At 41.4% G+C, this 23,357-nt stretch overlaps 1 protein-coding gene across 3 annotated transcripts; it reads right to left on the reverse strand.

Moving 5' to 3' along the window:
- Window positions 1-158: 158 nt before the first annotated feature.
- LOC141802154 (uncharacterized) lies at window positions 159-23,342 on the reverse strand. 3 transcript variants are annotated; one of them, XM_074685638.1, is made up of 9 exons: window positions 23,263-23,342; window positions 21,159-21,710; window positions 18,819-18,916; window positions 17,680-17,800; window positions 13,931-14,085; window positions 6,679-6,772; window positions 4,208-4,323; window positions 1,934-2,285; window positions 159-1,804 (listed from the first exon to the last, which is right to left on the reverse strand). In XM_074685638.1, the coding sequence occupies exons 2-9, from the start codon at window positions 21,460-21,462 to the stop codon at window positions 1,242-1,244; spliced, it is 1,803 nt and encodes a 600-aa protein (XP_074541739.1). In that variant the 5' UTR covers window positions 21,463-21,710; window positions 23,263-23,342; the 3' UTR covers window positions 159-1,241. The 3 variants fall into 3 exon arrangements, with proteins under 3 accessions (XP_074541739.1, XP_074541731.1, XP_074541746.1); XM_074685630.1 differs by having other exon boundaries at window positions 159-1,807; XM_074685645.1 differs by lacking the exons at window positions 159-1,804; window positions 1,934-2,285; window positions 4,208-4,323; window positions 6,679-6,772 and adding exons at window positions 8,358-9,227; window positions 9,326-9,497; window positions 10,555-10,746.
- Between the last annotated feature and the right edge of the window lie 15 nt (window positions 23,343-23,357).

The raw sequence follows: 23,357 nt of genomic DNA on the forward strand, positions 1-23,357 counted from the left end.
TTTAAATGTAGGCCTATTTTTTCTTTAGATTGTTTTGTACTTGTGAAAAGTGCCATTCAAATAAAATGTATTATTTTAATTATAATATCCGACCTAAAAGGTCAACATGTTACTGTATTTATATCAAAACAAACTTTCTTTATTAACAAACACAAATTTATCTAAAGGCAGTGTTTATTTCAATAAAGCCACTGTTTCCTCAGAGTCTAATAAAACTTAAAAACATATCAAACAGCAGTGAAATCATTTAAAAACACAGGAGAGGAGGTGTCTCCAGAAACTCTTCGGAGTGTCAGACAGAATTGAACCAGCGTCTTTGGATCCACATCAGTCTTCTTTTATCAAACAGAAACACAAAGTCAGCTGTGAGAGATCTCAAACAGTGTCTTATCATTCCTGAACATAAAAACAGAAAACAGAAAAAGGCTTCATGAATGAGTAGCGGAGGTTTTTGACATGAATGCAAAAATGAGTTAAAGAAAAAAAAAACGGACCATATTATTGCGAACTGAATCAATGATTTCCTTATCAACACCAATAATCTCATCTCTGTCACTCGTGTGCATCCGGCTTCTCATCCTGCTCTCTGGTCCACATTTGGGACATAAGAGGAGCTGACAGAGTCTTTCTCTGCGTCAGATATCTACAGCTCTGATTTTAAACATGATAAACACTTAAAGACATCACAGTGATTGAATTAATCATTCAACCTGATCAGGTTTCACCAACGCCGGGCTGTGAGGTTTGGATTTGAGCTTATTTAGTCTTTATTGGACTCTCAGAGTTTGGATTTACCTGATGTGTGAACCAGAGCTGACAGGAACCAGATGCTATGGAAGACATCAACACAGCCATCGTCAAAACACAGGAGTAAAAGTCACAGCTGGTCACTCATGAGGTCATTAAACGTGTTGTGTGATCAGATCTCAGACAACCTGACACTTCTCTATCACAGACATTAAACGTCGCACAGAGCGCTGAGACTGATCAAACTCTTGATTCTAAAACAGTTACTGTGAAACATTTCCTGAACAGAGGATTAATGTTGAAAGTGTTTGAACTCTCCGGATCTTGCTCAGTTTGGCCTGACAGTTCATTGTTTACGGTGAGCTGACAGTTTTTCCTCACATATCAAAGACGTCAACATAAAACCATGGGGACATGTGGCACCTGTGACTGCATTCTGCTACTAAAGCTCTGCCCACACTGGGTCTTTTGTCCATCACAGTCCACTCTGACACTCAGCTCAGTCCCAGTGCCCCCCTGGCGTGTGGTCCGCAGCCTGTGGCAGATTGCTGATGAGTCCTGAGGTTGCAGATCCAGGCGAACCTCTTCCCACACTGCTCACAGCTGAAGGGTTTCTCTCCGGTGTGAACCCTCTGGTGTTTCTTCAGGTTTCCTGCTTCAGAGAATCGCTTCCCACAGGTGTCACAGCGGAAAGGTTTCTCTCCTGTGTGCACTCTCTCGTGGGCCTCCAGGTTGGACTGGCCGCTGAATGCTTTTCCACACGCTCGGCACACGTAGCTCTTCCTGCGGCGCTCACTGAACAGCAGGCTGGAACCCAGACTTTTATTCTGGTGGGACACTATGCTGGATGGATGCTCTGTGGGGATATTGATGCTGATGGATGCTGATGTGGATCCTCTGGCAGGTGGAGCCTCTGAGGTCCTGCAGGTGGAGCTGACACTTGGAGCTGTGATCCTGTTGATTTGATGAAACTGAGCACTCCTCGAGGCAGAGGTCCTGCTCCATGGGGGCTGAGAGGACGAGGTCTGCATCCTCAGAGGGACTGACACAGAGGGGCCTGCTGACAGAGTGAGAAGAAAAAGAAGGAGTGATTCGTACCATCACTCTCCCTGACGCTCAGAGCTGCCCTCACAGAGAGGATGATAAATGAAAGTATGAAACATCATCACATAAGGGGGTCTCTCACCGTGGGCTCTGGTCTGCTGGACTCTGGAGGGCTCAGCTGCAGGGCTCGGTCCTCCCCTCAGTCTTACTGTGGCCCCCTGTGGAGGCTGACCCACACGTTGAGCCTCTTTCTCCACAATAATGACTCCGTCCTGCTCACATTCTGCTGAGTCCTCATTAGTGAAAGAGCATGCAGGGCCCCCGAGGGTGGAGACAGAGCCAGAGTCAGGGGCCCAGCGGGTGAAGAAGGTCTCCAGGTCAAACAGAGAGTACTCCGAGCTCGGAGGGTTCCTGCTCCTCTGCCCCGGGTCTGTGGGAGCGTCAGACGCCATGGGCTGGACCAGCATCACTGAGGGGGACTCAGGTGCTGCAGGCTGCAGAGGGGGGAGGGGAGAAGGTGTTAATGACTCTTCCTGAACAGAACAAGTTCATCACGTCAACACAGCAGCTGCTTTCCTCCCGTCACACAGAAGGTGGCGCTCTCAGGTCATGTAAAATAGATCTGCTGTGTAGCAGGTGGAGGTGACGCTTCGCCAGGTCTGATCAGAGGCTGCAGTCAGCATCAGGAGAACCAAGCTTCACCGGTTACCAGTACCTCCACCTCTCACACACTCTCTGATTATTCATCCAAAAACCTGAGATTATTATCAACTCTCCCCTCTTTCTCCCTCTCTTTCTAATCTGGCTCTGGTTCATCGTCCAGACTGAGAATAAGGAGCTTTTGATCTAATCTGGCAGAGCTTTAAAGGCTCCTGTCTGCAGCTTGTCACTCTGAGTCTGGCTTTAAGATAATTCTTCAGCTCCTGATCTATAACCTATAGATCTATACATTAGTTTTACCCAGCTCTATGTAAGATCTACACACTGTAATTGCTTAACATGCATTTATATCAGTTCTGTATTTGAGGCTTATATTGTGTCACAATTCTGTATTCTATTCTATATGTGGTTTGTAATAAAAGGACAAACTGAGGTTTTGATTTTTTAAGTCAGTTTTAATGAATAAATAAACTGTGAACATAGAGCAAACCTTACAAAACTGTGACACAATAAAAAAATGACATTAACAGTGAAAGGTTTCCACCAACAGATTCATTTGTACAGAGTTAATCCCGCAGATTAAAATACGATGAAATCTGTATCTGAGGTTGAACAGACCAATGAGAGCATGAACACACACACACATCTCTTTCTCTGGCTGAGAGTCCTCAAAGTCTGACCTCATTATCACCCTGAACAGGCTAAAAACTTTAAAACATGACCCTGTCAGACCGTCACTCAGTCCTCCACCGCTCTATGTGGACGTGCCAATGACAAACTGTGTGTTAGTGTCACAGTGGAGCCCGTGGGTCCTTGAGGATGTGTTAAACAGGAGGCTGAGGAGGAGCTTCACATGAATAAAAAAGGAGCTCTGAGGTGATATTCTGAATAAAATCAGCAGCGTTATGAGGTTAGACAGGCATGTCTCAGACACTAGAGCTGTCTGTGCATGTTTTGATGTCCTGTCTCATGGTCTTTATCTTTCTTTAAATGTTTTTTGATGTGTTTCTTTAAGCTTTTCTATTAATAAAAGTTATAATCATCACGTTTATACTTCTTTGTGAGACTGAGGAGATTTGTTTCAGCTCCAGATGGTCTCTGAGGATCTACACCTCCTTATGACTCTCATAACATCTGATTACAGGTCTTGTCCAGCGTGGAGACGACCCCCACCCTGGGTCCGTGGGTGGTGTCTCTTCTGGTGTTTCCTCAGGTTGCTGGGGTCAGAGAACTTCTCAGGGCACAGCTTGCACTGGTACGGTCTCTCTCCGGTGTGGATGTTCCTGTGGATCTTCAGGTTCCAGAGCTGGCTGAACTTCTTGCCGCAGATGTTGCAGCCGTACGGTCTCTCCCCTGTGTGCGTCCTCAGGTGAGACTCCAGGTTAGCGTGGGAGCAGAAACCGCGGCCGCAGAACCTGCAGACACACATCTTGGTCCTGACGGTTTTCTTCTGCGGGTTTGCTCCTCTGCGGGCCCCCTGAGCCGGACCTAAACTCTGGACCTGATCTAGAGCCTGGGCGAGGCTTGAATCCTCTGACAAGTCAATAACAGGAAGCTGCTGCTGCTGAAAGGACGTTGAGGTGTGGAGACTTCCAGAGTTTTGAACAGCCAATCCGCTCTCAGCATCCTCCTGCTGTGCTCCAATCAGAGCGCCCGGCGGGTAGGAAAGCCGAGCGCAGTGAGAGGATGGCCCTGGAAGGCTGTCTTCATGACTATAACCACCCCCCCCACAGGTCCACAGTGAACCATAGCTGACCTCTGAGAAGCCCCGCCCACTCTCCTGCTGGTCAGACAGGTGATTGGAGGACATCTGTGTGGATTCATCAAAAGAAAGAGCGGCTCTGAAGTCATCGGTGCTCGACTCAACCAGACCTGCAGACAGAGGGAGACAGAGGACGAGATCAGTCACTGCCATGACATTGTTTGCCACATGTCTGCTGAACACTGGGTCTGTACGTGGTGAACACTTGGTTTTGAGGGGACCCGTTTGGTTCCTACACTCACAGCTCTCCTCTTGGTAAAAGCGCTGAGAACTTCAGCATCACTGACCTCCACCTGGTCTGTCTGCAGCATTTACAGTCACCCCCTAACCCCCCCATCGGACCACAGTAAAAATCACAATCTAAATAAAAAAAACAGGAACAGATCCTGAGCTGGTAGAGCCTTCAGAAATACCACAACCCGATCACTAAGGACGGACTGACACCAGCTAAACTGGATGGTTATAACATCGTTGACCATGTAGAAAACCTGAACAGTCTAGAAAGCCCCAGAACTACAGATCAAAGAAATCTTCCAATGAGGCGTGGTTTAGCTTAGACTGTAGACCTTTAAAAGAAACTCTCAGATGTTTATCCAGTCAGAAACAAAGACGACCTGAGGACCCTGAGCTCCACCTCCAGTGCTGTGAAACCCTGAGAATGTACAGGAGGACACTCATAAAGTACCAAACCCTCCTCACAGAGATCTGCAAGTGTATTCTCAGAGTCAACAGGAACATCTCCAACAACAGATGCTTAGCCGAGCTGGGGCAATTTCCCCTTTTAATCTGAGACCAAAAAAGATCTGTCTAACATTATCAGCATTTTAAAAAGCAGGTAAGCTCAACCATCACAAAGTTCTGAATTACAAAGAGGAGAAGATAGAAAACAGTCCCCTCAGCCAGCTGATCCAAACCACCAAATGAAACAAAAAGAAAACTGTGTGACCAGTGGGACACACACACACACACAGTGTTATTCAACTCTTAAGAGATTCAGCAAAGTATGTCCACCTGTGTCATAAACTGTGAGACAGCTACAACATCACCTGACAGGTAATAAATTATAAAACTATTTTAAGATGTACAACATTATCAGCACATTATCAGTATCAGCTGATATTGGCTTCAGAATGACATATCAGATATTGGCCAACACGTCGATATAAGGAACCGATAAAATAATGGGCTGCTGACATGACTGAATTGCACATCACCTCTGTGTTACACGTTTACAGCTCATAGAACTGTGCAGAGTAGATGGAGTCCACCTGTTTGTTACTATTTTGATCAGGGGCTGAAGCTGCAGATATTTTTTGCTCTGGTTGTGATTTTGTTTGCACAGTGCAGATTGAGTAGACCCATATTTGGCTCCTGTTATTAAGTTAAATTAGACCTGAAACGGCAGTGTGTGAGGAACATGTAGCTGACTAACTCAGGCACATTTAATGTCAAAGAGTAAAACATTTGATTTAATTTGGGTTTAATAGCTGTACAGTTGCACTTCTCACATGCTCCCTATGAACACAGGTCGTGTTAATTTACTATGTCAACTGTGAAACTGGTGAAATTTGCTCTGGTTGTGGGTCTTGTTGTGATTGTTAAAAGGTGAGCATCATCCAAGTTTTAATTAGGATTTATCTTTTTGTTTTATATTGTTTGTAAGTGATGTCATAAATAAATATGCAGTTTGATTTTTTTTTCCACAGGAAATGATTATTACATAACAAATGTGATAAAAGAGTGCACCATGACACTGTAATACAGACAATACAGAAAAGAGTTGATGATCTCTGCAGTCAGGTGTGAAAAAAAAAATCTTAGTACCGGTTATATAGGTTTTAAAATATCTGCATTTCAGACATCAACAAAAAAACAATATTATACCTCCTTAAAACTGATTATAGGCATCTTTCAAACACTCAAGGTAACTTTACACATAAAAGCTAAAAACAAAGAACAGAGCAACAATAAATTAATAAATTTAACCATTAGAATTTACAGTGTATAAAATCAATGTTCTCACGCAAACGACCACTTCCTGTTTTCTGACAGTGCTTCTGAACCTTTTTGTACAAACTAACTTAAAATGATCCCTCATTTTGTTTATAAAGAGATGATGTTGTTTTGATGCTGATGCTGATGAGTTATCTGTATAATACTGTGATGTGCCAAGTTTTTATGCTTTGGTAAAATAGTTTTAACTTTTATACCGATAAAGCTTTTTTTTATCACACTGAGAGTCTGTGTCAGATTTGATTTTCATTAATGCATTTTTTTTTAAATTTCGAAGAAGAAAAAAATCAATCTAAAAGCAGTAATGTGTGCTTTAAGCTGACAGTGTGTAGAGACTCCTCTCCAGTCACCTGTAATGGTTGTTTTTAGGGTAAAGGTGCAGCACCCCCTGTCAGTCTGAGCTGTAAAAACATCAACTCTGTGATTCAGCATCAGGTCAACATCTGACTCACCTTCCTGAATGCTGAGGCCCGTCTGGTTCTGAGCCCCCACCTTCACCTCCTCCACCTCCTCCACCTTCACCAGCACCACGTCCTCCTCCTCATCCTGTACACACGAACACACAAAGAGGAGAGAAGTGTCATGTTAGAGCAATAAAAAACCTACCACATTACAGGTTACCCAAACAAAATTTACCAGAGTTTATTTGAGAGGATATTTTAATAATCTTAGACTGCACGCAGAGAAAATGAATCGGCTTTTAGTGCTTTACTACAGAGGCCTTAAAGTGACATGAGCAGAAATGAGATAAGAGTGAGTCTTGTGCAGACTAAAATAAACTTTCTTGTGGTCACATGTTGGTATCTGGTTCGCAGGAAAAACCTTTTTTTCTGCGTATGTCATTTTAGGGACTCTGGACTTCACAGATATCACAAGAAAACAGAAAAAAAAGAAGAAAATATTTTTAAAAGTTTTTATCTGTGGGGCACAATGCATTGTGAACAATAAGTCTAATGTATAGACTCAGACTGCTTTTGTCTAAGCCTGTTGTAGCAGACTGCTCTAAGCTGGGACTACTTAAGGTTTAAACTGCAGTAGGCTAAGGCTCAGATTGCTATATGCTAAGACTGCTATGGACTTACACTGATGTAGGTTCAGATTACTACAGGACTAATAGACTCAGACTGCTATAGCATTAGTCAGTTATATTCTTTAAAAGCTTTAGATGCTATAAGTTTAGAATTTGATAGTCTTACATTTTAACACTGCAAAAAAAAAAAAAATCTAGACTAAAATTTTTTTTCTTCGGGTGTACATTAATGTCACACTCAGAGTCAGACTGAACCTGTGAAATGTATAATCTCTCTCCTGTTCAGCCTGATCTGACCTGGTTCTGCTGAGGACAGTCAGGTTTGTATCTACTGTGAACCGAAAAGTGCTGTCCCAGTCAGCATCATTCATTGCTAAGGGAATAATGTTAAAATCTGCATCAAGTTTTTCCACAAACTGGAAAAAAGCTTGCGTTAGGAACAAACAAAACTTATGTCTATCAATTATCTCATGGGTAGGTGCCTCAGACTGCCCTGCAGAGGGCGCTCATTACATCAACACACCACTCATTAATACACTCTGCATGAGCCTTTTTCACACAAGCTCCTGAGGGCCGACCTGAAGTCACATTTCCACCAAAAGTAGCACAAACTTTGAGAACAGGATCCACCTCTCTAAACAAGTCTGTTTTCCTGTTTCCTACACATTCATCAAAAACATTCAAGCTCAGATTTTTTACTCAATGTGACTATATAAAACACTGCAAGTGCTCCACCAACCAGAAACATTCAGCCTTACACGACCCTCCCCCAGTGCTCCTTCCCTTTCAAAGGACACAAACCTCCAGTTACTGATGCTGTTTTGAAACAGGAAGAAACTAATCTTGAGATCTGCAGATTTAGGACCAAAATCTTGGGGCTGCATGTATTTTTTATAGTTTGTTTTTCTTTCTTTCTTTTTGTGGTCGGGCCACCTGTTGGACAGGCAGGTAAAAAGTGTTTACCCAGAAACAACTCTGTCAGAAAGTTTTGTTTGTCATCAATGGTGCAAGGTTACATCACAGACAAATAAACATTAACAAAAACGAAGCAGTTTCCTGAGATCAACATATTGAGAGAGAATCTTTATTAAAAACATACAAAGGAAATAAAACTGAACACATGCTTTGGTTTAAGATCAGTGCCATTAGTCACAGTTAGTATGTCCTCTGGCTCTGCTGCTTTCTGCTGTAAGTGTTATGTAGCTATCACTGTTCTAATTCAGAGACACTTTTTAAATTACACTTTTTTAAAAAGGCTCATTACATAAAACTTTCACATTGTGTTGAACCAAACAGCTGTCACTGATGATGTGTGATTAGTACATGCTGCTGAGGGATGAGACTTAGCTTCGGTGTCTACAAGCACAGCTTCGACCACCAATCTACTGGATTAAAAACTGGATAAAATAGACTTTATAGATGAAGAGAAAAATTACATGATTTATGTAAAGTGTTGCTCTTCCCCCCACTCTTCGTTCTGGGTGTTGAGAGAAGTCGAGGTATTCAGAAAAGATTTGTCCACACTGCTGATTCCTTCATTAAGATCTAGACGCTCTGTGTGGAGCTGAGCTGCAGCTGATTTCCTCTCACGTCCAGTTGTGTGCTTCCTCTCGATGTGCTTTTTCAAATTCCGCTTGTTCATCACCACCTGACAGATGGGACAGCTGATCTGCAGCACTGGCTTCACCCTCTGCACCTGTCTCTTTGGAGTGGTTGAGACTGGGCTGGTGGTTGTCAGAGCAGCGAGTGGGTTGACAGTGGTGGTGTTTGGCACCAGCTGAGTGGTGGCTGTAGAAGCTGAGGTGGTGTCTGATGCAGCAGGGAGAGGTGGGGTTGTATCACTGTGTTTCTGCTTGCACCACTCCAGGTGTCTGATGAAGTCAGCTTTACGTGAAAGAGTGGACTGGCAGTAGACACAGTGATAATGCAGATGTTTCCTGCAGCTCAGGCCACACCTGTGAATGGTAAACCCTGAAACACAAGACGGTAGAATCAGATTAAAAACAGCTCCACACTTTCACTCAGCCTAAATGCACAGACACACTGACTCCTCTGCTGTGGAGCTTTACCTTCATGGGGAACAGCTCGGTTGAAGTGGTTCTCCAGATGTGTTTTGACTTTGCTCAGCTTTGTTGGGCGGCATACCGCCGAGCTGCAGAACGGGCAGTGAAAGTTCAAGCAGCATGAAGTGCATCTCTTCAGGGTGGGCAGGGATCGCCCACGCCGGATTGTTATGTGCACCTTAAAAAGAGAGTTCCTGGTTAGTGACTTTGAAGACATCTTTCCACAGACATACATTAAGCATTAACCTTGAGCCAGATAAAAATACAAATTTAATCTTCTGCCTTGGATTGAGACTAATCTGTGTGTTCAAACTATAGAAAATAGACACAGGAGATAATCTGCAGCCCTGCGGAGAAGGCCCACAGTCATCAAATGAAACATGTCATCAAACATTACAGGATCTGATCTCTGCAAAACTCTTCAGCTCAATACAAACCAAACAGTCGAGTCACAAATATTCATCCTGAATAGTTTAAACTAACACAGAGATGAGCAGAATGTAGAATGTATCCCAAACCCTGCTGGTAAATTATGTCACATCGGTTAGCAGAGTACGGCTAAAGCTAACAGAGACAGCCCAAATGCCAGTCCTGCCACAGGACCACGTATCTGTCACCTGTGACTGTTTACATCCAGGTAGTAGAGATTTAGAGCATGTGGCAGCAGATATTAACCAGATATAAAGCTCCAACTAGTGGAAGGACGCTGAACCACAGCTTAGGCCTACAATAATAAAAATATCAATCAGTTTAACTGACTGATTACTCACTGCAGGAGACAGAATCTAGTGGACACTCGAGGAACTGCAGTTTGAGGAACCTTAGTGTTAGATTTGTTAACACCAGAGATGGTGACAGAAGAAAATGCTCAGAGCTCCACAGAGCTAAAGTACACGTTTCCTGTTTCATGTAAAAACTGAAACTATATTCACTTATCATCCAAACCTTTTAACACTATTTTTTTAAAGAAGTATCTATCATAGTTGGTGTTTTTACTGAAATGTTTTGACTGACTAAAACCTCAGTGCCTTTAGACAGACCTCCAGCAGACTATGATCAGCCATCAGATGACTGTCAGTGGTGTTGATCACAGTGAACACAGTCACATCATGTAAAATAAGAGTGAACAGTTCACAAACATGTCATATAAAGAGACATCAAGACCCCGTGTTGGTTTTAAATCCAGGACGTTTAAAGTTAAAAGATGAAATGAATGATTCACATTCAGTACTCACGCTTTGATCATCATCATCATCATCATCATCCACATCGTCAGCAAAATCAGCTCCATGGTTATCCGCTGCTCTGGGCTGCACAGTCACAGTCAGCAAGGGTGCTTGAAATGCAGTCCCAGGATCGTGGTCTTGAGTCTGCAGCCTTGGGTTCTGCACACACATGCTACTCGAAATTTCTTTAAGAGCCTGGCCCTGTGGTGGAAAGCCACTGTTAGTTATTTAGGCTCCTGTTTGGCCCTTAATGACTCAGATCCACAGTGATTCCCTGTTCGTGGTGGATCACAGTCTGTGGATCTATTTTAGTGAGTAACTGGATCTGTCTGTAGTTCTCAGTCTGTAAATCGATGGTTTTAGATCAACTTTAATAAATAAGTGTGGATATTGTGGATAACCACATGTGGTGATAGTCAATAGATCCTTGTCAGTGGATCACTGTTTTTTGGATCCTGGGTCTTTGTGTAATGCTGTCAGTTGATAACTGTCTTTAGTTCACTGTGTATGGATCACTACCAGTGATTCACAGTGTGTGGGTCATTGCTTGTACGTCACTGTTTGTGGTCCATGTTCTGTTGATGACTCCCTAAAAATGGACGTCAGTTTATCACTGTCTGTGACTGTAAATAAATAACTGTATATCATTGACTGTGGATCACTGTCTGTAGCTGGACATGAGATGGAGTGGTGGTTGAATTTTCACAGAATTTTACCCTGCAACTATCAAAGAGTTATTCTGACTGAAATTAAGGCTGAGCGATTTGGCATTTAAAAAAAATATAGAATAAAAATATATTTTGCCTTAGTTTTGATACAACACTTTCAATCAAACCAGAATGGCAAAACTCAAAGTGTATTGATCTTTATTATTATTTTTATTGGTATTAATCATTGAGGTCTTTCACACTCTGATCAGGTCTTCCTTATTTTCTTGCTAGCACTTTCCACAGAATCACAGATTTTTAGTGTTTCATCCTGCACCAAACGCGTGACAGCATTCAGGTGAGAGGTTTTCAACATCCTCTACAGATCACACTTTGCTGCTGGTCATCGGACACTTTGAATTCAAACCATCTCCAAATTAAGAGCAATTATTTTTGATGAGTAGTGATGAGTAGGTATATGAAGGGGGAGGGATGGTTGTGAGGTCACAGAGCGAGGGAGGCGAAGCAGAGAGGCTGTCTGTGCGTGTGAAACATGGACACAGACAGAGCAAGAGGAGGAAAGGGAGCAAACTTGTGGCCCATGGGAAGAAATGGACTGCTATATGATATGCAAAATGAGCTCTATTGACACAAAAGGTACTGTCTCCTGTAACTTCGCATGTAAAAAATTACAGATATATATTAAAATCTTGAGATTTCGTCCAGCCCTAATTAAAATTCTGACCCATGTACAGTGGATCACTGTCCCTGGATCACTTTCTGTGGGTACTAGTGATTGTGCAGACTCAATAACCTGCTGCAGCAGGTGGATCAGCATGGTTTGTGTGGGTATTGTGTATTTAAACCATGGGAGCAGAGCTTTCTCTGGAGCTCACTCCCACCTCACATCAGAAACATTGACTCTTTTTCTCTTTTTAAATCTAAACTTGAAACCTCTGTTTCAATCTGCATTCTCCACTCCCGCTGATCCATTTTAACTCCATGTCACTTCCACTTGTCATTTAAACTTACTGTGATTGTCTTTTAATTATGATTTTAATTATCTGTACAGTGTCCCTGAGTGTTTTGAAAGGCGCTTTTAAATGAAAAGTATTATAATTATTATTATTATTGAAGACATTTGTTAAAAAAAAAAACACAAGTCACAACATTTTAGAACCATTTCAGGAAAAAAACAACCTTAGGAGTAGTATTTTAACTTCTTCATCACAAATAAATGTTTGGACCAGATCCTGAGACAAACAGCAGGAATTGACAAAAGATCAAAGACGAGCACCTTTTTTACTAAGACAATATCATTTTATTTTGCCGGTAGTGTTTTTTTAAGTTTTGCGTACATCGTGCTGATCAGACCTCTCTGCAAGGTCAGGGTGCTTTTCACTCTTAGATACCTATAGCTAAAATAAACCTTACATTGTAATTGTTACAATAGCTTTTTATATAAGTTTAAATTTCTGTGTTTACAGGTCTATCCTGCTGGAAGCGTCTCTGTTCTCTGCCTCTCAGTTTTCACACTCTTTGCAGTCTGTCTGTCTATGGATGGAATTGAACCTGCAGCCAAAAACTTCACACAAGTATCAATAAGATCCTGATAAATCCACAGCAAGGAGCTGTATGAGGAAGCATCTTTTTGAAAAAAAAAAAAAAAAAAAAGGTGCTGTTTAAATTCCTGATTGAACATGTAGCCTCAGACGGATCAGTCTGCAGCAGCGTTTCTCTTTCAGACTTTTTAAAAGAAGGGGGGCCTGCTCCCCTGAGCTTATCTTTAAACACACGTTAAATACATTAAGAAAAAAACAGATAAAGGAAAACAAGTGAGATATTTTGTTCTAAAACCCTAATAAAAGCCTTCACCTGATCGGAACCCCATGCAGATACATTAAAAGGGGTTTTAAAAACGTTAGCTGCTCCAGATCAATATGTAGAGAGACTACAGGCACAAATCCTGACAGAGTCACTTTAACACATGATTTTCTGTGTGAAACCTTCTGGTGACTGTTCATTAGAAGATCCTTTTAACTAAAACAGAGTCTCTGATGGATTGAAACACCTATCCGTACAGTTCAGGTGAAGGATGAGAGCTCATCTACGCCTCCTGTTGTCTCCTTGTTGTAAATTTCAGGGTGGCTCCTGAGCTGATGTGTTTTCAGGTTTCTGATCCAAGCAAATCCTCGTCCACACATGCCGCAGCTGTATGGTCTCTCTCCACTGTGAATCCTCTGGTGCTTCCTCAGGTTCCCGGCCTCAGAGAACGTCTTTCCACACGTGGAGCAGCTGTACGGTTTCTCCCCCGTGTGCACACGTTGGTGGATCTCCACCTTCTTGGGACGGTTGAAAGCTTTCCCACAGTAGTTGCAGAGAAACAGTCTCTCTTTGACGCCTGTTCGATGGTTGACTCTGCTGGGCTCAGCAAAAGGCAGTGGCTCAGGGAAACTGAAATTAGCCTGTCCGTTCTCACCCGAGGAGGTCGATGGGAAATCACCCGCAGCCATCGAGTACGCACACGACTCTGTCTTTCCTCCAGCTCCGACCCGCGCCCGCCCGTCAAAAAACTCCTCATGCAATGAGTAAGCGGTTTTATCTGCACCACACAACACGTCAAACTGAGAGTCGCTGCCGCCATCTACAAACTGCTGGTTTATCGTTTTCTGCAAAGAGTTTGTGCTCTCAGCAGAGCCAATCAGCTCACAGCTAAGAAGAGAGGAGGAGTCACTGACCTCCACTCCTCTGCTGCCTGAACACCTCCTCCTACTGCTGCTGCTGCCTGCAGTCGTGCTCTGGCTCTGGGTCACGCTGGGGGTGGACTGGGCGTCCTGCTGGTGGAGGCCGGGTCCCTGTCCTGCAGCTTTGGAGGGGACACACTCCACGACTCCTGAAGACAGACAAGGAAAGGCGATGAATGGACTGAGCAAAAGAGCTGACCAGGGCGTCCCTGACAGTGATACGCTGATTCTTGGACTACTATGTACTTTTTAATCTCTTCAATCAGAAATACTTTATAAATTCACAGGAGTGAAATTTGGTAAAGACTAAGAACGTCAACAAGTTCATTTCCTGTTTTCATAAAAATAACTCATCAGTCTAAACCAAGTCTGAGAGAAAAAACTTCAAAAAAATTATAAAAAAAAAACATTTGCAGCTGCCTGTACACTGTTAAAAAAAATCACACCATAAAACGATGGTAAAATGCTGTCAGTAGAAATCGCCAGTAATTTTCTGTTATTTTACAGTGCATGTGCTGTAATTTTGGATGAATAAGAAAGAAAAATACTGGTAACCCTGCTTTTACTGTTATTTTACAGCAAAGTAATTTTTGTCTTGTAACCGTGAGAGAGGAGGAAACGCAGTGGATAAGCGACCCTGCTGAACATCGGAGCTGCACTGTAGGCACAAGCTGTCTGTGCTCCACATGGCACTGAACACCACCATATCAATGTAACGCTGATGCAGTTAAAAATAGGGATGTCCCGTTCTGATCACGTGATCCGGATCAGATCGGGGCATTTTTTAAGGATCAGAGATCGGGGGAGACAGAATCGGAAAAGGCCTGGGGCCTTAGTTCTTGTTTTTAATTAAAATGTGTATAACAGAACATCATTCATTTTAGAATATAACTTTATTTGTCATTATAACAAGTACAACGATATTGCAAACAAGAAATTGCAACCTTATTGTCACACACATACAAGGTTATCTTGTGGTGCACCACTGAGAAGCTTTATTTGTATTTTGTTGATCCAATGCTGCACTAAGCGGGGAAAAAAAGCTATATCCATGTTGGCTAGAATGATACCTTCATTTAAATAAAATTAAAAAAAACTCAAAGGACAACTTGTAGAAGTTTTTTTCTTTTCTCTTTTTCTTTTTTCCTAATGCATTGCTGAAAGATCGGATCGGGAAATATCGGGATCGGCAGATACTCAAAATAAAAAAATCGGAATCGGATCAGGAGCAAAAAAAAGGTGATCAGGACATCCCTAGTTAAAAATGTAAACTAGTGCTGCATCATTAATCAAATTGCACTTTGAGAACTTGCAGTAATGTTAACGAGCCCCCGTGCGTTCATGAATGTTCCAACTTTACGTTCACCCACCAGCTGCTCTGACATCGTGTGTGTGCAGCATTGTCACAGCAGTAAATGCAAACTAACCAAACAAAAATTTACTGTCATAAAAATGTTCTTGTTTCTTTTTGACACTAAGCACCAAGATGGACACACATTCTTTATGGTAACTAGACTCCCATCAGTATATCAAAACCCCTTTGTGTCAATATTCTATTTTCTATCTGGCACTTTCAATGTGACTTCTATGAAAACAGGACCTTTTTTAGGTTGCCCACAGATTATTGGTTACACAGGTAGTGAAGAAATATAAATCAGTTCAATATTCATATTTTTTACAACATCACACTCGACTGATAAAAATTCTATAAATCGGGGAGTGAGCAGCACACAGCATGGCCATAAGCTTGAGAAGTAGTCTGACAAAAGTTGAGTCCCGTCTTTCATTGTAACCCTCTATTCCATGAGCTGAACACTGTTCTTCATAAACCTATCCATTGATGAGCAAAGCAACCAGGGGTGAGACGATTCCTTGAATAAATGGAGTACTTTTAATATAAAAAAATAATAGAAAAAGGGACAAGTGACAAATCTAGTGACTCTTCTGGAGTTTGGAGACTAGGACTGGGATGATGTGCTTTTCTCGGGATTCGATTCTGTTACAATTTTTGGGGTGCCCATTCGATTTAAATTGCGATTCTTCAATATTTACAATTTTTGCTATTTTTAGTTTGCTTTTTTAACACCAGACCATGGGATAAGTGAAATGATGATGATGTATGCAGACTATATCAGGAGCCATATTTTCTCATAAAATGCACATCTCGTGAGTCTGAGAGAAACTCTGCTGGAGAAAAATGGAAACTTTTTTCCAATCCAGTTTATAAACAAAGACATTTTAGGGGTGCACTGATCACAATTTTCTGGCCGATCACCAATAAAAAGCCTTGCCTGCTGATACCAATTTGGGCCGATACCGATCTTTTTTTAAAATATATTTATAATTGACAGTATATAACTTTAATGTTCCAATTTATATATTGTAAATCATTGAACAATACCTGTGAAACAAAATATTTTTGATTTAACTTAAACAACCAATTAAGTGTCCTGAGTTTTAGGTCTGAGAGCAAAAAGCAACAAAGGCTGGCTGTCAGACCGGAGGAATATAAGATCAGTTTTATATGTAAGGATGGGCCGATTACGATCCCCCAAAATTAAGGAAATCAGCACTGATCGCAGGTCTAAAGGAAGAGGATTGATACTTAAAAACTTTTAAAAAAAGAAAACAATAAACTAAAGAAAATGTATTTGTAGTTCTAAACACATTAAAAGTCTGTTATTACCTGCTTTCTGTCTGTCATATAATGTTATTCCTCCCTCCTTTAGCGTCCACAACAATAACATGCAATTTCATCTATAAAAACACAGCGCAGTGGAGTAAAGACGATGTAAAATTGAAACATAATAGAGTTAAATTGGCAACTGTCAAATTTAGCTCACAGGTCAATGATGGACAAAATATCAAAGTAGCACTGGAGCCTAATGTGCTTCAAAACAGCAGGGACCATCATTTTACACCACAAAGACTTAAAATCTCATTAAGAATACGTCCTTCCCCTGAGTTCAAATGTCTCGTGACTAGTCAGGTCTCACAAAACTTCAATTATAAATCACCTAAACTCACTTGTTTTTAGCTTGTTTCAAATTTTCATTTGAAAAATAAATACTCTATAACTTAACAAAAATATGCTTTATCCGATTACTCAATTATTGAATTTTCGATTGAATACTCGAATACTAAAATATTCATTGGCTGCGGCCCAAAAAGCAACACAATGGACCTGAAAAGAGGCTTCACAAACAGGGGCATGTCCAGACTTTTTAGACTGGGGTGACCCGACCAGAACACTGACTTATGCAGGGAGGCATGATAAATGTGAGCCAACACTCCAGTAAATAGCATTTATAATTGCTATTCATATTTACTACTAAAAATACTGAATCAACAGGCTACAGCTGTAACAAAAAAAGTGAAAGTGATAAAAATCAAACACACTATGGGGGAAAGGCCATTTGAAACTAAAATGCATTACTTTATCAAAATTATTTACTTATTTTGCTAAAACGTGCAGCACTGGTTCAAACTGTGTTTTACATGAGAACATCATCAGAGTCTGATGAGGGTGGGTGGGTCTGAATTAGGCGAAGGAGCCTCATACTTAATGGATTAACCTCACACTTTCTTTTTATTTTCAAGTTGAGCTGAACATAATTTATTAACTGTAACAAAACATGGTGTAGCCTTCACCGTCAGGTTAACACTCGTAGATGAAGAATAGACAAATCTACAACATGAGAGTGTGTGTCTAACACCATCACACGTTCTCTGTCGGTACTCACCATCGTCTCTGATCAGGGACACCACCTCCTCCTCTGACACTCTGACTCCTGATATGTTCGCCTCCATCTTCTCCCCCTTCACCTCATTCGCCTGTGGCTCCACCAGCTCCACGTCCGGAGACTGCAGATAAGACCAGATCAGACCAGACTCGGGTTATCATGACAGCAGAAGTTTAAACTTTGATTCAGGTAGAAATAGACACACAAGTGCTTGTTTTGATAGCAGGGTGCTGCTGAGTGTGTTCATCAGTTGCTGCAATGTTTGGAAGTCAGGGGTTGATGGGGCCTACTTGGTTGCTGGGCCCAGGCTTTGGAATAAGCCACCCCCTGAAATACGCACCGTTACTGACTTTGGGCTTTTTAAATCCAGGCCTGAAACCAATTTATTCAGACTGACTTTTAACACACAGTAATGGGATGAGATATTCTTGCCATTTTACTTGTATTGTATTGTTGTTATTATATTGAGTCCTTGTGTTGTTAATTTTAATGAAAAGCACTTTGGTCACCTTGTGTGTTGTAAATGACTACAAACTGATTGATAAGTCGATGTGCAGGAAGCTAACAGCCAACAGTCGGCAAATAAAAACACCTTGGTCAGTGTGACAGACGCACACAGACACTACTGCAATGCAAAGAAGCACTAAGCACGGGTAAACTGACGTTAGGGACAGGGGTTAGGGCTCAATATAAGTAAGAAAGAGACCAACTGTAAGGTCTCAGCTTCACCTCCTTCATCTCAAGTATTCATCATGAGTCCTAATGAGAGAGGATGTGAGGAAACAACATGAGAGAGGGGCATTTTTTTTGTAACTGTAAGTGAGGAGTAACCACAGGAGATATGAGACCCTGCTGTTCACTGAGGCATTGTGCGGGAGGCCAGGCTGTCTGTGCTTCCCATGGCACGGACCAGCTGTCTGTGGCTGTTTTTAGAGTGTATAATCTGTTATTCCCATTAGTTAACTTAATTAATAATATCATTGTTTCAATGTATAGTGCAATGCATTTATGGTTAAATCAAGGTTGATTCAATGACAGATCTGACTGGAATTCCAATGTTGTTTCCATGTTAATCATGTTCAATCCAATGCCCTGTGTCTCTGCGAAGCCGGGTGTGAGAACGACTGAGGTAAACTCGCCTTTCTCTCTGCATGCTCTGAGTGGATCAGTGCAGCGTCTCTGTCAGCAGCTCCATCAGTCCACACAACCAGGTCCATCTGTTCCTGGAATCCTCCATCTGTTAAAGAGCACAGAGACTTATTAGTCCTTTGTTTCTGCAGAAGGAAGGAAAGCATCGGCCTCTCTGCGTTTTATTTTCTGTTCCTACTCTGTAAGATCTGGATGAAACGCATGAATAAATCTGCTGATCATAGCGATGTAGCAAATTATTGGAGCTGTGAGTTCATGAAGTTCGAGCCTGGCTTTATTTTAAGTCAGGCACTTCATAAAATATGGATAGACTATTTCTAGGCGTGACGTGGCCTGGGAGGTGTAAATGAGAAAATTTCAGGCAGTGTCTTCCCCGGTGTGTGTTTTTTAAACCTGACAGAAACAGGAAAGGAACAAATGTTTGAGCTGCAGACCTGAAGAAAGTTGGACCGAGAGGTGAGACACTGCTTTCTGTTAAGACAGACAGCTTCCTGTTTGATGAAGTGATATCATGATTAGCAGCTGTGTTAACCAATGAGGCTCCTGCAGCACTGTGTGTGCACTGGATTAAAAGAGTGGAGGAGAATGATGAGAGGAAACAGACAGTAACATAAGAGACATTGAACTTCCTACAACAGTTTCTGCTTCAAAGCCACTCAAGGGCCTGTTCTGCCCAGGACTGGACACACCTGCTTTCAGAGCAAAGTTCTGGCTTCAGATTTCACAAAGGATGGGACCTTTTATTGTGAAAACAATTAGGGCTGGGATGATATGCTATTTTCACAATTTAAATCTATTGCAACTTTTGCGGTGCCAATTCGATTTAAATTGCGATTCTTCGATATTTACAATTTTTTGCGATTTGTAGTTTGCTTTTTTAACACTAGACCATGTGAAAAAGTTAAATGATGATGATAATGTCTACAGAATATACCAGGAGCCATATTTTCCCATAAAATGCACATCTCGTGAGTCAGAGAGAAACATTTCACCCTCTGCTGGAGAAAAGTGGTAACATTTTTAGTCCAGTTTATAAACGAAGACTAAATTAAGGAATTTGAATTTGAAAAAAAAATGTTTTTTTTGACAAGGAATCACGTTAATAATATTGCCAAACAAAAAAAATACTGACATATCAGATTTTCACCCTCCCATTAGAACAATCCTTATCACCACCATTTTATTTACTTTAAGATCAAGATTGTTGACATAGAGGTTAGTCTACATTCTTATTTTGTAAACATCAACACACAACAATATGTTAAAGGCGACAGTCTCAACTTTCCATGTTTTTTGCCAACATTTGATCCATATAAAGAACTCTTCTTTCTGACTAAAATGTCCAGAGTGTAGAAGTTTGTTATCTAATTAGCAGAACAGAATCAGTGGAATCATCTCTATAATAAAACCATTAGTTTTATTAACTAAGCACAGGAAGGCTGCCAGGGCATGCCATCATATTAACTCCAGAAGTTCAGAACAAACAGAATAGTGTTATAGTGAACCCTGGTTATGTCCTACCAGTGCTCATCTACCAGCTCCAACCTCACCAAGCAGAGCTAATGTAACCTCACTCTTCATTTTATTGATAGACTCTCAAGTTTGAACAGACCACTGCAGAATAACTGCTGACTGTGGGTTGAAATGAGCATTAGCACAAACAGTTTAACCTGTTTTTTTAGCTTGTGCTCTATCCTCCTCTTTTCTTTTTACCAGCCCAGCTGCAGTGTCAACCATTTCTCCAGAATAAGTCCAAGAAATCTTTCCCTTGCTTCTCACTGCTAAACTTAACCTGACAGCGATGTGCCGTATATAGATGTTAGGTTGTCTGCGAATACTGAAAATCTAGAAATAACCTATTATGCTGTGTAATCTCGTTTTAAATTGTGTATTTAGAATAGGCAAATATACAAAAAGGAGACTATTTCAAAACCAACTGTAAAGTCCTATCAGAGCCTTTGAGGGCCAATATTCGACAAAAAATATAAAATCTGACCACTAGTTGTAGCTAAAATTCCCATTTCTAAACACTGCACATTTAACGCCTCTGTTTTGACAAAGTGAATATTAAATTATGGTCGCATTAGATGTATATTGTGTTCTTAAGTTGAGTCTTTACAACAACAGATTGCCATTATATATCTAAAACAGGTAAAGATTTATTGTGGTTTAAAGAAAACAACGCAGAAACATAAGACAACTAACGTTCATGACTTCATTTAAAAATCATATTCTATTTTTTCGAATGTGTATCTATGCTGAATCAGTTCACACCCACCACCCCACGGCACATCTGCCTCCCCTCCATCACCACTCTCTCCTTCACTCACCGGGGCAGGTTGAGGCTGAGGCGGACTGCCGCAGCCTGTCCCCGCCGGTGACCTGCACCCTCGGTCGGCTGCTATTCATGGCGCTCTCCCGGAGCCTCCTCTCTGCGTTGCCCCGAGCCATCTTCAGCTCCAGTAGGTGCAGCTTCCTCTTCAGGGCTTTGTTCTCCCTCTGACACTGGGACATCTGTAAGCTCACCACCGCGTAGTCATCGTCGACCAGTTTACAGATCTCTGCCACCGCCGCGTTAGCCAGCACCTCCATGATTGAGGCCAGCTGGGTTTGGAAGGCCAGGCGGCTCGACATCTTCACCCAGGCGGGACTTCGTTTGAGGCTATGTCGGTTTAGAAGAGCCGTGAAATTCCTCCGGTGGGACAAAAACCGTTAATAAGGTCCAAATTCGATAAGAGGGGCAGGCAGGCTAGGCTAGCGGGGTTCATCGGCTGTCTCCTGCTGTTTCTGCTGTGACTTCCGACTCTTTTTCTGTTTGTTCGTAGGCTTTTCCGGTCACGTTACTGCACCCTGCTGGTCACATGTGGTACTGACACTGGGTACTGAGGAGAGCAAAAGCGCGAATAAGAGAACTATGTCACCTGTTACACTTGTTTTAAGCTAAGAAGACAAAGGTGCATTTCTGAGACAATCAAAAAACAGCAAGAGGACAAAAGACCAAAATGATATTAATATATATAGGACTTTGCTTTTGCTTCCATGTGTCTGAAACTGTGTGTGAAATATTTTACCAGTTTGAAAACAGTATTTGTTTAAAAAGAAAGAAAGAAAGAAAAATTTTTGTTTTTATACACCATAGGAGCTGTACTTTGGAAAAAAAAAATTGAAGCAGACAAACCTGTGGTTAAATGTTAACAAAGATTAAAAATAAGTAAAGTGTACATTAGCTTTAAGAAACCAGATTATCCACATAAATGTATGCACTTTTACTCACTTACACTTACAATACAACAAAATACAAAACATAAAAACAATATCAGCACATTTTCTCAGTAAATATGAAAATTTGTATATATGCACAATTGTTATTTTCAAATTGCAAAAAAGCAGCACCTCAAACAGCAGAGATTTTCCTCAGGCACACTGTTTGGATTATTGTGTCTATAGTATTGATTGAAAAGCATTTAGAGGAAGCTCAGATACACGTTTATGCTGTCACCTTTATTTAAGCCATGCTCAACTGGTACAAAGGAGACCGAGACATACTGAGAAAATATCTACCATTACACCAGCAGCAGCAACCTGAACTGTTGATATAGGGCAGATCCACCCTTTCATTCTGTTTAATCCAAATTCTGAGCCAACTATCTGAATGTGGGGCAGAAATCAAACTCATTAGACTATCATCCACTTTCTGTAAGCCTGTGTGAACTTTAGCTTCAGTGTCCTGTTTGCAGTAGACAGGTTTAACAAGGGTGATGGCTGCTGTCACAACTCTTTCCATATTTGGACAATTGGTTGATTTGTGCCCAGTCCCTGAGCCAAGTTGTGGAGGTCACACCAAAGGTGATAGCAGACATGAGTTTTGTCACAGGGATGGCAGCATCCCTGCAAAGCCTGCAAAGGGTGATGAAGCTTGAAATGACAGTCATCTTTTAATCACATTTTTAGATTTGTATTCATGACTTCCAGACTAACACAAAACTACAACTTCAAGGCGAAAGAACTACAGCTTTAAACTAAAGATCAAGCCACAACACAAAAGTAGAGAACTACAAGTGCAACATGAAAGATTAACAACACAAAACCTAATAACTACAACTTAGAACAAAAAAAAGTAAAACTAAACAGCTTCAACACAAATTTTAAGAACCTCAAAACTAAAGGAAAACCTGGACATGTGGGTTTCCAGCACATTTATTTATTTATTTATATAAACTGTTTTGAAGTTTTTATTTTTTGTTGTTGTTTTTTTATCTCTTACATTGCCTTGGCATTAGTTTAGTCTCACACAGTAAACACCTCAGAAACATGTGTGTCACTGTCACCAGAGAAACACTGATTGTGACAGTGGTCATAGTTGTGAAACACTGGTTATGACTATGATATTAAATTACTGATGATTAGATCATGCATAAAAGATGATTATCCTACCAGACACACTCAGCCTCTCTGTCGCTTTGGAGTGATGCCCATCAACAAACTTACGTCATCGAAGCGCGACTCTCGCTCTCTCACAACCACAACAT

This window comes from Halichoeres trimaculatus, unplaced genomic scaffold (assembly GCF_033239565.1).
Source record: "Halichoeres trimaculatus isolate MK-OKI-2021-1 unplaced genomic scaffold, fHalTri1.1 fHalTri1_scaffold_2, whole genome shotgun sequence".
Taxonomy (NCBI): domain Eukaryota; kingdom Metazoa; phylum Chordata; class Actinopteri; order Labriformes; family Labridae; genus Halichoeres; species Halichoeres trimaculatus.